We start from the raw sequence: 13,872 nt of genomic DNA, 5'->3' as shown, positions 1-13,872 counted from the left end.
TGGTGGCAAAAAAAAAGAAAGAAATAAAGACAGAAAGAAAGAAAGAAAAAGAAATTAAGAAAGACAAATAGGTAGATTGGTTATAGAGATTGTTTCTTAGGTCTATACTCAGAGTGAGAGAGTAAAAAATAACTAGTAGATTAAAGGAAAGAGTTGTTTACATAGTGACCCTTACTAGAATAAGAGGCAATAGCTAGCAAGCATGGATTAAATTACTTGATCAGCATGGATTGAACAGATAAAGAGAGTACCTTCCTTGACAGCAAAAGTGGCTGTTGACTTGTACATAAACAAAGACAAAATAGAAGTGATAGGGTAAGTCCAAGTTTATCCCCAGAGAATGGTCAGAGGCATTATGTCTCAGGGAAAGATTTAAAGGGTCAGGCCAATCAGATGCTTGGACAGAGACATCAGATAAAATTCAAGTAATCTCAGAAAATTCAGGTAGATGTTAAGGGAAAATAAATAATAACAGTAAGCAAAAGTAAAATAGGAGTAGAGTGAATTGTTTCTGAGAAAGAGTAGCATAGAGTATAAAGACAAATGTAGAAATATTTGCTAGACTCAAAATAAGAGACAAGGCTTTACACAGGAGACAGTCCAGGATCCATGGAAGAAGTCTAGAGAAAAATGGAAGAGAAGTAAAGCAGAAATATGGAACCAAGAGTATCAGTCAGTGTTCACCAAAAAGAAAATAGCAAGAGATGTGAGAAAGATTCAGAGTAGTCATGAAGTGAACAAGTGGTTCATGAAACGTGAATGAGGGAGCTTTATATGTCAAAACTGATGCAGAAGAAGCATCTGTAGCAGGTGGAGGGAAAGGAAAAGTGTGAGCTTAGATATACAAACAAAGAGGTATATTCTAAAAAACTGAAACAGATTGAAATTAAAATGGGCAGATAAAAGCAAGGAACCACAGAAAGACTAAACTTTTATTTAACTCAGAGAAGAAAATATAAATGACCAGAGAAAAATAAAGAATGATCAGGTCAGACTTAGAAAATTCTGTGTAGTAGAGGTATTAAAAAAAGAAAGAAAGAAAGAAGGCCAAGAATTTGATCATAGCTACTGTGAGGTAAAAATAATAGGAAGTTAAGAGAGTATAGTACAGAGATGAAAGGATGTAAGTCAATAGTGAAGAGACTAATTAATCTATGCATAGGAAAAGGCCTTGTTTGATGAGTGGAATGAGAACATTAATTCTAGTTGAGGTTTGGCTTCGTACATTATGTTTTTAGCTTTTCAATACAGGAAAGGGAAAAGCACACAGAATCACTTTGAATTACAACAGCACCACTTTACGTAGGGGATAAGTTCCATGACCCTCAATGAGTGCCTGATACCAAGCACTATATATCACTAAGTTTTTTCTATTTATATTTAATTTATAAATTAAACAGATAAAAAATAATAATAAAGTAGACCAACTGTAACAGTATACCATGGTAAAAGTTCTGTGAATGTGATCCTCTTCCTCTACCTTAAAATATCTTAATATTTTCATACCACAGCTGACTATGGGTAACTTGAAAACATAAAAGGTGAAACCATGGGCAAGAGAGGGGACTATTGCATTCTGAATTGAGCTGTTTCAGTGTTACTTGAAAACACTTTTGCAGGTTACTTTTAAATTCATGTATTTGCTGAGAAAGAACCAGAGCATCACTCTGACATTATGCAGTGCTGAGGACTTCAAAGTCCTGTACTTTACCACTTACTTGCCTTTCTAATCCATACTTGTCTCTTGAAGTGGATTATGTCACCATATCATTATTTTCTCTTTTTTAAATTATATCATTATGTATTTATTGGGTAGAGACAGCCAGAAATTGAGAGGAAGGGGGAGATAGAGAAGAAAAGAGACAGAGAGATATCGGCAGACTTGCTTCATCACTTGTGAAGCTTCCCGCTTGCACGTTGGGAATGGGGGCTTGAACCTGGGTCCTTGTACACTGTAACATGTACAGTCAACCAGGTGTGCCACCACCCGGGTCCCTCATTTCTCTCTCTCTCTTTCTCTCTCTTTTTAATTTGTTTTATTTATTTTTTTAAACTTATTTATAAAATGGAAATACTGACAATACCATAGGATAAGAAGGGTACAGTTCCTACTGCCACAACCCTGTATCCCATCCCATCTTTTGAAAGCTTTCCTATTCTTTATCCCTCTGGGAGCATGGTCCAAAGATCATTATGGGTTGTAGAAGGTGGAAGGTCTGGCTTCTGTAACTGCTTCTCCACTGAACCTGGGTATTGGCAAGTTGACCCATGACCCATACCCCCAGCCTGTCTGTCTATTTCCCTAGTGGGGCAGGGCCCTGGGGAAGTGAGGACCCAGGATATATTGGTAAGGTCGTCTGTCTAGTGTAATCAGGTTGGTGTCATGGTAGCATCTATACCTTGGTGTCTGAAAAACATTAAGATATAAGGCAGAACAAATTGTTCAATAATCAGGAACCTAAAAGTAAGAATATAGCCGATGAGATCTGGTAGTCTCCATTTTGGAGAAAGCTAGTAGATCTATTTTAGGTATATTCCATGACTTTACTAGTTTTTGCTTGAGTCTGACAGCTAATATGCAGGTGGACCAAAGGTACTGTCTGGGAAGATGGTGTCAGAGTTGGAAAAAGAGATATATATATATATATATATATATATATATATATGAGCTTTACATATGTATCAACAACTATACTCACTGTAAACCATTATTACCCCCCCCAAGTACCTGTGCAGGCCTTCAGTACAGTGTTTGTTTGAAGTATTTCTGTAAGCACCTCTCCAGCTGCCTATTTTTCTAATACCAAGACTTTATTGTTTGTTTTTTTTTCTTGTCTTTAATTTTTTTATGTAGCACTGACCGTGCAGCAACTACTGCTGGAGCAGCTGCAAGTGGACATCACCGGGAAGCATGGACCACCAAAGGTCCCTCCTATGAGGACTTATACACTCAGAATGTTATCATTAACATGGATGATCAAGAAGATCTTCATCGAGGCTCACTGGAGGGGAAATCTGCCAGAGAGAGACCCATTTGGTTAAGAGAGAGCACTGTCCAAGGGGCATATAGTTCTGAAGAGATGAAGGAAGGTAAGAATAGAAGTCAGCAAAGTGATGTTGTGAGTTCGGTAGAAAATAAGCTTGACTTAGAAGCCAGGTGTTTTCAAAGAAAATCGGTGAGGGCCCAGCAGTGGTGCTTCCAGTTGAGCACACGTGTTATTATGCACAAGGATTTGGGTAAAAGCCACTGCTCCCCACCTGCAGTAGACCTGCATATGTCTATGTATGTCTATCTTTCACTCTCCCTCTCAATCTCCCCTGCCCCTTTCAATTTTTCTCCATCCTATCAAATAAAATAGAAAGAAAGATTTTTTCAAAAGGAAAAATTGGCCTCTGGGAGTGCTAGATTCATAGTGCTGGCACTGAGCCCCAGCTCACAAATTTTCCAACAACCCAGCCTTGTTGGAAGCCTTGTTGACTTGTTTCTCCCAACTTGGCTTCTTGTCTATTTTTAGAGCATGCACCAAACCTTTTCTTTGAACTTATAAACAAAAGTAATTAAAATAAGATTATTTTAGCAATTAGGCCCGTAAGTTTAACATTCTGTGTAAACAGTTCTTCAGTAATTTTACTCATGAGGACCTTAATTAATTAATAATTAAGTCTACTTAACTCAGTTTTGGAAATGTCTGTTTTTATAATACAAGATAGTATGCTGTCCTGTCTAAATTTTCTTCACTAGGCTTCATGGTAGTAAAATAGGATCTATTAGTATATACTTTCTAAAATGTCCAGAATTGGAATTAATTCTTTCTAATTTTTAATGAGATTTGTTTTAGGATAGGTTGTTACTGGGCATTCTCTTGATAGTGGTAATAGTTAATACTAAATGCTAGGCGTATTTGAAGTACTTCATAGATACTCACTTAATCCTCACAGTAATTTAGTAAGACAGGTGCTCTTATTTTTCTCCCCTTTTTTGTACTTAAAATTGAAGCAGAAAGATGAACTGCTTGACCAAAACAACAAAACTGATAAGTGTTAGTGACATGATTTGAGTCAGAGTAAGATTCCAACACTTTTGTTATTTTTATATATTTTAAATGACAGTGTGGTTAGTATTATTTTCAGTATACACAATATAAACATTTTTCTTAAAATTTTCTCTTTTTTTTGTATTAGGCAAGAAAAATATGCAGACTATAAGAGATGTGCTGAGAAAACCCTCATTCCTGATACTAGATTCTTTTTTACAAAGAGTTCAGAGTTTACTTAATTTGCTTTAAGTAAATGAAATTGCTCCTTATTTAGTTATTCATCACATATTTACAAGAGACAGGCACTATTCTGGGTGCTAGGATATATCATTGAATAAAAAAAATAAATGTCTGCTGTGGGAAACTTTCGGAAAGGGGAATGACAAATACAGTGGGCATAAATTATTGTGTTGGTGGAAAAAGTGCTATAAGAAAAAAAAAAGTGTTGGGAATGTATGGGTGAGGGTTTGTTAAAAGAAGGTGACATTTGAGTTAGCTGTTTGTTATTTAGAGAAAAAGTCCCTGCAAGAGAAAATAGGCACTGTAAAGAAACTGAAGTAGGGGGGGTCGGGTGGTAGCCGTAGGTTAAGTGCAGGTGGTGCAAAGCACAGGACTAGCATAAGGATCCCAGTTTGAGCCCCCGGCTCCCCACCTGAAGGGGAGTCACTTCACAGGCAGTGAAACAGGTCTGCAGGTGTCTATCTTTCTTTCCCCTTCTCTGTCTTCCTCTCCTCTTTCCATTTCTCTCTGTCCTATCCAACAATGCTGACAACAAATAATAACTACAGCAATAAAACAAGGGTAACAAAGAGAACAAATAAATAAAAAGAAAAAAAATTTTTTAAAAAGAAACTGAAGTAGGACAGAGTGAACTATGTATAAAGAATACTGTGGAGGCCATTGAGGCTGATACAGAATGGGCAAAAGGATGAAGAGATAAGCAGATATGCAGGGAGAGTTCAAGATTATGTAGGAGTATATGGCTACTTGAAGATTTTTTGCTTTTGCTTTGATCAAAAGGAGATATATTTTGATTTCCTGTTCTGAAGGCCAGCTTGGTCTTATCATAAGCATTGTTTCAGTGTTCTTATCCAGAGTCCTAGAAATACTTCTGATAAATGCACTTTACATAAAAGGCATACAAGTTTAGAGACTGAATTACTTATCCACGTTAGTAGTATACCTCACAGGTGGAAGAATGAGGATTCAAATCCAGGCTGTATTACTCTTCAAACATGTGTACATAATCATTATGCTACTTGAACTTCAATTTGTGAGATAACATTTTGAAAGTTGTAGACAACTCAAAAAACAGACCCAGTGAAATATCTATTATTGCATATTTTCCTAAATATCAATATAGTATACCTAAATGATTATAAAGGAAAGCCTTTAATATTTCAGACTACTCACTTTTTTTTTTTTTTGGCTTTGTTTTTTTTTAGGTGGCTTAGATATAGATGCATTTCACGAGCGTGAAGATGGCCGTGCAGGGCCAGATGATAATGAAGAGGTTATGCGAGCACTGCTCATTCATGAGAAGAAGACCCCCTCTGCCACAGCAGGTTCAGTTGGGGCATCTGCTCCTGTGAACACAGCCAATGGCAGTGACTCGGAAAGTGAGACCAGTGAGTCAGATGATGACTCGCCACCGCGTCCATCAGCTGTGGTTGCACATCATCGAGAAGAGGATGAGGAAGATGACGATGATGAGTTTGAAGAAGTAGCGGATGATCCCACTGTCATGGTGGCTGGTCGTCCCTTCTCCTACAGTGAAGTGAGCCAGAGACCTGAGCTAGTGGTCCAGATGACACCAGATGAGAAAGAAGCATACATAGCAATGGGACAGCGCATGTTTCAGGACCTCTTTGAGTGAGCTTTCCCTGCTTCCCCCTCCATTCTTATACTCGTTTCAAAAAGAATTTCTTTTTGTCAAAAAGTGTTTAAATGGCTTTCTGCCCCCTCTTGATGTAAAGTGACTGTTTCCTTGTACAAAAAAAAAATAATTGGAGAGAAAGTTTGGTTTTTATACCAAGTTACCTATGAAGGCTGGTTGACTATAAGCATTTCCTTCCTGTTATTTACTACAGTGTTATTATTTCACTTTATTTTCATATCTAATCTTCCTTTGCTTTTTAAGACACATTTTTCTCCCTTCTGAGATGAGTAAGGGAATTTTATAAAAGGTTATTCTTCTGTCTACCTGCAAAAGTCAGTGATAGTGATTCACTGAGTGCATCCTTTTTAAATCTATTCTAAGCATTCAATATAATTCTTGATGCTATTGCTAACCAAAGCAGCTTGCCAAAAGGCAAATTATTGATGTGCAGAAAAATACCCTAAAACTTCATGTTGCCTCTCAATTCAGTACAGAATATGTTAGGGGAGGTGAGAGGTTGTACAGAGGTGGGGTGGATATGTGTAGGTCGTCTCCATCCCTATTAGATAAACCAAATTGTGTCTTTAGAACTGTCCAAACTGGAAGTTCTGTTGTTTATTTAGTGTGTTTTGGTTTGAATATTGGATGATAGAAAAATAAACATGTTTTATAAATCCTTATGAAGAAATTAGGGGGGAGGGACCTAGGAGTAGGACAAGGCATCCATGTGAAGGGTTGGAAGGATATAGTACTAGCAGTGGTGCCTTTGTGCTGATTTGGACATCCTTTTCCAAAGCTGAGACTGGTCCTCTTTTTGAGCCTTCTAGTTCTGTGAATGCTTTGAATTGTTTAATGAAACCATTTGAACAGAAATTGGCAGTTGGTCGCTGCTTTCTCTCTCTACTTTATTGAAGATTTTCCTTCTCTCACTTTTGATCCTTCTCAATCATGGCATGTTAGAGTACATTCAATTATTGTGGAGTATTATAACCTCAAACATAGTTTATTTTTATTTCTGTTATGTAGCACAGTATCATTTCTTAAGGTCAAACTTTAAAAAATAGAAAACTTTTATATAAGTACTATAACCAGTATTTTTTTTGGTAATATTTTCCCTCGCATTGTGATTTTTGTGTATTTATGATTTTTGTAGTACCTGTGTGAATTTAAGATAGAGTTTAAAATATTGGAACCTTGTATAAATGATATTTTGTTTACCTGGATCATATTGAATACTGACAGTACATTATTTTATTTAATTTGACCTGAAAGTCAATATAACTTTACTAGAAATACATTCATGAGATTAATTTGCCTTTAATTATTCTTCTGTTTTTTTTCTTTTGCTATCTCTCCCAACCTAGAATGATGTAGGGGGAAAAAGTGGCTATTGTACAGTATCTAACTACTTTATATATTGACTCATTTAACCAATTGTAACAAACGCTGTGTGTGTATTACTAAAGGTGAAAATTATAGTGATCTTAATTTGTTATACTGGAGAAGATGTTCTCATTTTGAAAGAAGAATCAAATTTACATTTTAGGAAGTTCATATAGAAAATACCTGGTAGAATTACACAAATGGAGTAGGAAAAGCAAGCTTTTTATTTCAGTGTTAGGTTTTTGTGTGTGTGTGAATTTTTTATTTAAAAATTCTAGCCTTATCGTTTCTTTTATTAATTCATAAAGTGTAGGAATTAATACCTAATCATAGCAGGGATTTTTTTTCAGTAATGTGTGAATTTTACTATATTTCATAACTTACCTAATGCCTCAGTGGAGTTTAATATGTTAATCACAATCTGGCTTATCTCTTGAGTGGGACAGTAGTCAGATGAGAAAAGCCCAGACAGTGACAGAATGTTATAAAATGGGAATCCTGCTATTATCAGCCCCAAAGCTCTAATACAGGCTTAGACTCAACATTTCTATATGTAGTCTCAGTGTCTGTGGACATTAATGATAACTGGAGTTGTTAGCACCCACCACTTAGAACAGAGGGTGATTAGGAACTTTAAGTGAGACTAACTCTGTTAGTATAACTCAAGTGTCAGTTGTCCAGATGTACAAACCTTTCCTCTGCCCTTGCTGGTCCCTAATTAGTTTTTTATTTCATTCCTATTCCAAATATGGCCTTGTAAGTTTCTTTTTATATCCAAAGTGACCTAACAAGGTGTTTCTTTCCCCATCTCTTGAGTCAGCATGTGAGGTTAACTGTGTTTTTGAAAGGATATATTTTTCTCTTCCCATATAACTAAAAAATATTACTTACTATACTTTTTTTCTTTCTTTATTGGGGATTAATGTTTTACAGTTGACAGTAAATACAGTAGTTTGTACATGCATAACATTTCTCAGTTTTCCACATAACAATACAGCCTTTAATTACTATACTTTGCCAAAAGTAAGGTGATGATTAAATAACCTTGGCCCTAGGTGATCTTGTATATAGTATGTTTTCATATCTGCCCTTGAAGTTTTTTATTTAGATTCCCCATTTCCATATTAAATTTACTCAGTTTTTTTCTTTTTTAGTAAAAGTACATCCTCTTAATTTTTTATTATTTATTATTTTTATTATTGCCAGAGCACTGCTCAGCTCTGGCTTTTGGTAATGCTGGGAATTGAACCTGGGACCTTTAGTGCCTCAAGCATGGAAGTCTTCTTTGTATAACCATCATGCAATCTCCCTAGCCCTACCATATTAAATTTAAATAATTAAAACTAAATATTCAGTTTGGCATAGTTTAGAAGTCAGAAGGATGGGAGTTGGGCGGTAGTGCAGTGGGTTAAACACGTGACTCGAAGCGTAAGAACCAGCGTAACCCCCAGCTCCCCACTTGCAGGGGGGTCACATCATGAGCAGTGAAGCAGGTCTGCAGGTGTCTATCTTTCCCTCTCTGTCTTCCCCTCCTCTCTATTTCTCTCTGTCCTATTCAACAACAACAGCAGTAACAACAATAATAATAACCACAACAACAAACAACAAGGGCAACAAAAGTCATAACCCTGGAGCAAAAAAAAAAAAAAACAAAAACAAGAAGTCAGAAGGATAGAAGTCAGAAGGTTCTAATCTTCAGCTTCAGCTAACTAGCTAACTAGACACTTGTACTGTAACAACAGCAAAATCCAAAAAGCCTTCTTGCACTGTAGTAATTCAGATAAGGTGATGGGTATTTGAACTGAGGAACTAGGAAAGTTGACAGGTTTATTGTTTGGAATATAGCAAAGTATAGCATAAAGTAATGGCTAATTTGATTTATCTTTACCTGTCTTGTAAAATACTTCATTTCTAGTCATCTGAATGACTGAAAAAGAAATTATTAAATGTTTTTTAATACTTTTTTTTGCTGTTGTTTTGAGAAAATTAGGCACTGAATGGGAACTAAATTGGGAACAGTGGTTCATTTATTTTATTTATTTATTTTTTTTTACCATTTGATTTTAGTTAGATTTCCAACCAGGATCCCAGTAGAAAGACTTACATCTGTACTTCCTTGTTCTCTTTCCTTTTTCTTTTTTTCTTTTTTTTTTTTTTTAACCAGAGCACGTCTCAGCTCTGGTTTATGGTGATATGGGATATTGAACCTGGGACTTAGGAGTCTCAGGCATGAGTTTCTTTGCATAACCATTATTCTATCTGGGTTTAAAAGAATCTAAGAAATGACCATCAAAAACCAAGTATGGTGATCTTCAGAATTTAGGTATTGGTATTCTACCTTCTAGTTGCTTAACATTTTGTTTTTTTCCAAACTACTTCATGAGTTATTCTTGACAGAGTCAGGCCATTATCACTTCCTTTCTTTCTTTCTCTCTCTTTCTCTTTTTTTTAATCTTAGGAATTGAAGTTTTTTTTTTTTTTTTTTTTAATGTGGTATTGTGGTAAATTTACTTTGTTCGGTTGACTTTTATGTTATAAAAGAAACAAAATAAGCAGTGAGCAAGGTTAAGTAGGGGTACTTTTATAACAGGGAACGCCAACTAAGCTAAGGGGAAAGTGTTAAATTTTTTTGTTGTTAAGAACTAAAGAAGTAAATTAATTCTAGTGTGCCGTCAAGGAAAAAGGAAATAAGTAACTTATCTTTTAAGAAAGAACTTTATGTGCAAGTACTAGAGGTTACTTTTCCTATTCCATTTGCAAAGCAGGCCTAGTACGTGACCCAGTTTCAACAATCATACACATTTTTTGTTACACTAAAGTATAATATTACCTACTTAATGTAAATAAGTCTGAGAAAGTAGTCTAGAAGGAAGATAGATGCTAGATCCTAAAGTTCCTTGAATTACGGTAAAGTGTACTTGATGACTGTATAGGTTTTTTTGTTATTATTTATGTGCATTGATTATTTTTTAAAATTCATCCAATAATGTGATATATATGAAATGAAAACTTCCTATCTGGCTTTCCTATCTTTCTACTCCATGGGTAGCCATTATTCATAGTTTAATATGTCTCATCCCAGACTTTTTGTAAGCTTTTATAAACTGCAGTGCCTTTTAAGTAAATGCAGTCATATACACATCTTTTTATTTTATGGGTCTTGCAAATCATTCCATATTAGTAAATTTAAGTCTGCTTCATTTTTTTTAGACAGGCACTAGATATAAATTTATTAACACAGTTCTGTAATAGTTTATATAAAAATTTCCTTATTTAATAACATTTTGGTAGTATCCAGTTTTTCACCGTTAAACTGCTGTAATGAATTGGCAAGTTTCCCAGCGGGGCTCCTCATTTCCAGTCTTAAACGGTCTTAATCCCACACTCCACCCCAACAGAGAATTTAACTACTCCCTATGTACAAACACACAAAAAAAAATTAATTCAAGTCAGATTACACACATACACACACACCTTTAGGATAATATCTGATCTTTACCTGTTTTTATAGGCCCTAAGTGGTCTACGTTTATAAATTTATCCACTATTTCCTAATCACTTTGACACAAATATGCCAAGCTTTTTCCTTTGCCTTAATTGTATTGTCTACATAAAACAGTTTTACTACTATTGTGTATTTTATTTTATTCTCAACTTAAAGGCCACCTCAGAAAACCCCTTTTTCCATATCTAAGTCTCATTCATGTTCATATATTTTTTCATAGCAATGTTGCTATTTGAGGTGAATTTGTTTATTTCTTAATTATTTATATATTCAGTCCCCTCCCCCCAAGACTATTAGTTTCCTGAGGGCAGGATACTAGTATATATAGAACTAATTCTAGCACATAGTAGGCTCTCAGTAAATACTGAAAGGCTGAATTGACAGTAGACTTTATCTCCACAAAGATTGGTCATTTTTACCTACTTGAATTATATATGTATATATATATATTTTTTTCTTTTTTTAATCACTTAATTGTCTTCACAAGTGGTTGATGGTACCTAGGGCTGTGTCTTCAGGACTAACAGTAGAGGGTACCAGAATATAGTTTCTTGGGTACAGCCAATGAGACATCTAAAAACTTGAATTCTGAGGTGGAAAAAAGGAATTCAATAAGTGCTTTATCTGAGACTGCACTGTTCTGTAAGGTAGGGAGTAACCATGGTATGTTGAGTACTTGAAATATATCTGGTCTGAATTGAAATGTGCTATAAATATAAAATGCATACTAAGTTTTGAAGACTTGGTATATGAACAAAGACTGTAAAATATTTCATTAATGCTTTTTATGTTGATTATGTGTTGAAAAATAATGCTGTAGGTATGTTGAGTTAGAGGAAATGTAAGTTGGCCATTAGAAAATTAAAATTTGAATATATGGCTCCCATTTGTAGCTTGTGTTTGTTTTCTCTTGAACAGCACTGGGCTAGGGCATTTTCTTTAGTTGCTAAGATTATGTGTATTGTACTTTGTGATTATTTGTACTTACTCAGACAAGTTTTTCAATGAGTGAATTCCTCTCCTTCACCCTGTATGAGAAAGGTGTATTTGCATAGAAATAATGTTGGACTTTACTTCTGGTTTAATTTTTTTTCCCTTCTGGGGTGGGAGTGGCTAGATGAATCCTCCATACCCCAAGCTGAACAAAATATAGGGATGTCAGCAATGGTGATAAGAAACTGAGGCATTTTCAACTATTGAGACCGATGATGTGATGTTGGAATGATTTGTTAAAAGTGCTGTTGACTTCTGGTTGAATAAGGAACTTGAAATACCTTACATGCTGGCACTGGAGAAGCAAAGGCCCATCTGAAATCCAAGGAAAGCTGGATACCTGATATGTTGTTCTTTGATATATGGTGCTGGTGAAGTTGTTCATGTGTTTAGTCTCTGTGTCGTCCCCTTGCTAGAATGTATGCTCTAGGAGGGCAGATTTTAGCTTTTTTAGCGTAATGGTTTGTCTCATTCCTGACTCAAAGCTTGGCACATAGTAAGCAGTCATTGATACAAACTCAATGAATAGCAGTGATGTCACAGTTTCTTCAGGTCAGGAATAAACTGACTTTATATGAAAGAATATTAGTGTCATTTTTTGTTGTTACATGTACACTTAATGTCTGTGATTCTGTTTTGTGTTAATTATTCTCCTTTTGAAATATTTACAGATGGTGAATACTGATCTGCATAGCAAAGGGCATTTCTCCAACAATTGATGAAACCAAAGTACATCTAACTCAAGACTTGGGTATAAGTTTCTTTTTTGTAGTCTAAGCTAAGGTCATTCTATAAAGAAAAATTTGTAAAGAACAAAGATTCTATTCAACAAGGTGTTTGTCTCAATAAAATTGATGGCATTGGGATTGCCTTTACAATATCAAAGATCTGGCTTTTATCTTTCTGTCTAGCCATTGGTATGTTTATTGTGTCAAAGTCACACAATGATCGATAAACATTTACTCAAGCAGGGCTGAGCAGTGGTGTACATAGTTGAGTACACATGTTATTATGTGCAAGGACCCAGGTTCGAGCCCCAGGTCCCTATTTACAGGGGGAAAGCTTTGAGAGTGGTGAAGGAGTGTTGCAGGTGGTGTCTCTCTGTCTCTTACCCTTTATCACCCCCTTCCCTCTTGATTTTTGGCTATCTCTATCCAATAAATAATGATAATTTTAAAAATTTAAATATAAAAAAAGATTTACTAAAGCTGAATCAATATCCTCCTCTACCTTTCAATTGTGAAATTCACTTGATATAAAACTAGCTATTTTAAAGTAAACAATTTATTGGCAATAATTAAATTCACAGTATTGTCCAACCACTATTTTTATAGAGTTTGAAAATATTCTCGCCACTTTTAAAAAGAAAAACCCAATAAATAACATTTAAATAGTATCTCCCCTTAGTCCTTGGTAGCCAACATTTTGTGTGTGTGTGTGTTTTATGTTACTATGTATTTGCATACTCAGGTTATATAAAATAGTTACATTTTTTATAAAAAGAAAAATACAAGTTATATAGTATGCATTTGGGTTCTTTCACTTAACATGTCTTCAGAGTTTATCCACATTGTTCCAGTACTTCATTCCTTTTTTTCCTCCTCCTCCTCCTTTCACTCCTCCTCCTCCTTTCTTCTTAACAGAGCACCACACAGCTCTGTTGGTGCCAGGGATAGAATCTGGGACCTCTCACATTCAAGTCCTGTGCACTACCATTGTACTACTATCTCATAGATATTTAAATTGTTAACTTACTTTGCTTAATTTAAGTTATACAGTGAACATTTTCACACATAACTTTTTTTGAATCCCTGTTCACAATTGATTATATACCAAGGAGTATAATTGCTGGGTCTTTTGAAAATTATGTGTTTAAGTGCTCTTTCTTTTCAAAGCAATACTGTAGGGAACCGAGAGATAGTTTACCTACTAGCAGAACACTTACTATTTTCGAGGACCCAGGCTTAAGCTTCCTGTCACCACATGGAAGCATAATGCAACAGGAAAACTTCTCAGTTGTGGGGTGCTGCTGTGATGTTTCTGGGAGCTGTGGAATTGCATAGGCATAAATTGCT

At 35.3% G+C, this 13,872-nt stretch overlaps 1 protein-coding gene across 5 annotated transcripts in view; it reads left to right on the top strand.

Annotated features, from left to right (window-relative positions):
- GTF2E1 (general transcription factor IIE subunit 1) overlaps positions 1–12,682 on the top strand; it is a 48,258-nt gene extending 35,576 nt beyond the window's left edge. For 4 of the 5 annotated variants that reach the window (XM_060198302.1, XM_060198301.1, XM_060198303.1 and 1 more), the window contains 3 exons: positions 2,855–3,090; positions 5,483–5,909; positions 12,469–12,682. In XM_060198302.1, the coding sequence (XP_060054285.1) occupies positions 2,855–3,090; positions 5,483–5,909; positions 12,469–12,475 (670 nt within the window). In that variant the 3' untranslated portion in view covers positions 12,476–12,682. Of the gene's footprint in view, positions 1–2,854; positions 3,091–5,482 lie in introns of all 5 variants that reach the window. The other variant, XM_060198305.1, reaches the window with a different exon arrangement.
- Positions 12,683–13,872: the final 1,190 nt, after the last annotated feature.

The sequence above is a fragment of the Erinaceus europaeus genome, chromosome 9 (genome assembly GCF_950295315.1).
Source record: "Erinaceus europaeus chromosome 9, mEriEur2.1, whole genome shotgun sequence".
NCBI lineage: Eukaryota > Metazoa > Chordata > Mammalia > Eulipotyphla > Erinaceidae > Erinaceus > Erinaceus europaeus.
This window is presented reverse-complemented; position numbering and strand designations above follow the sequence as displayed.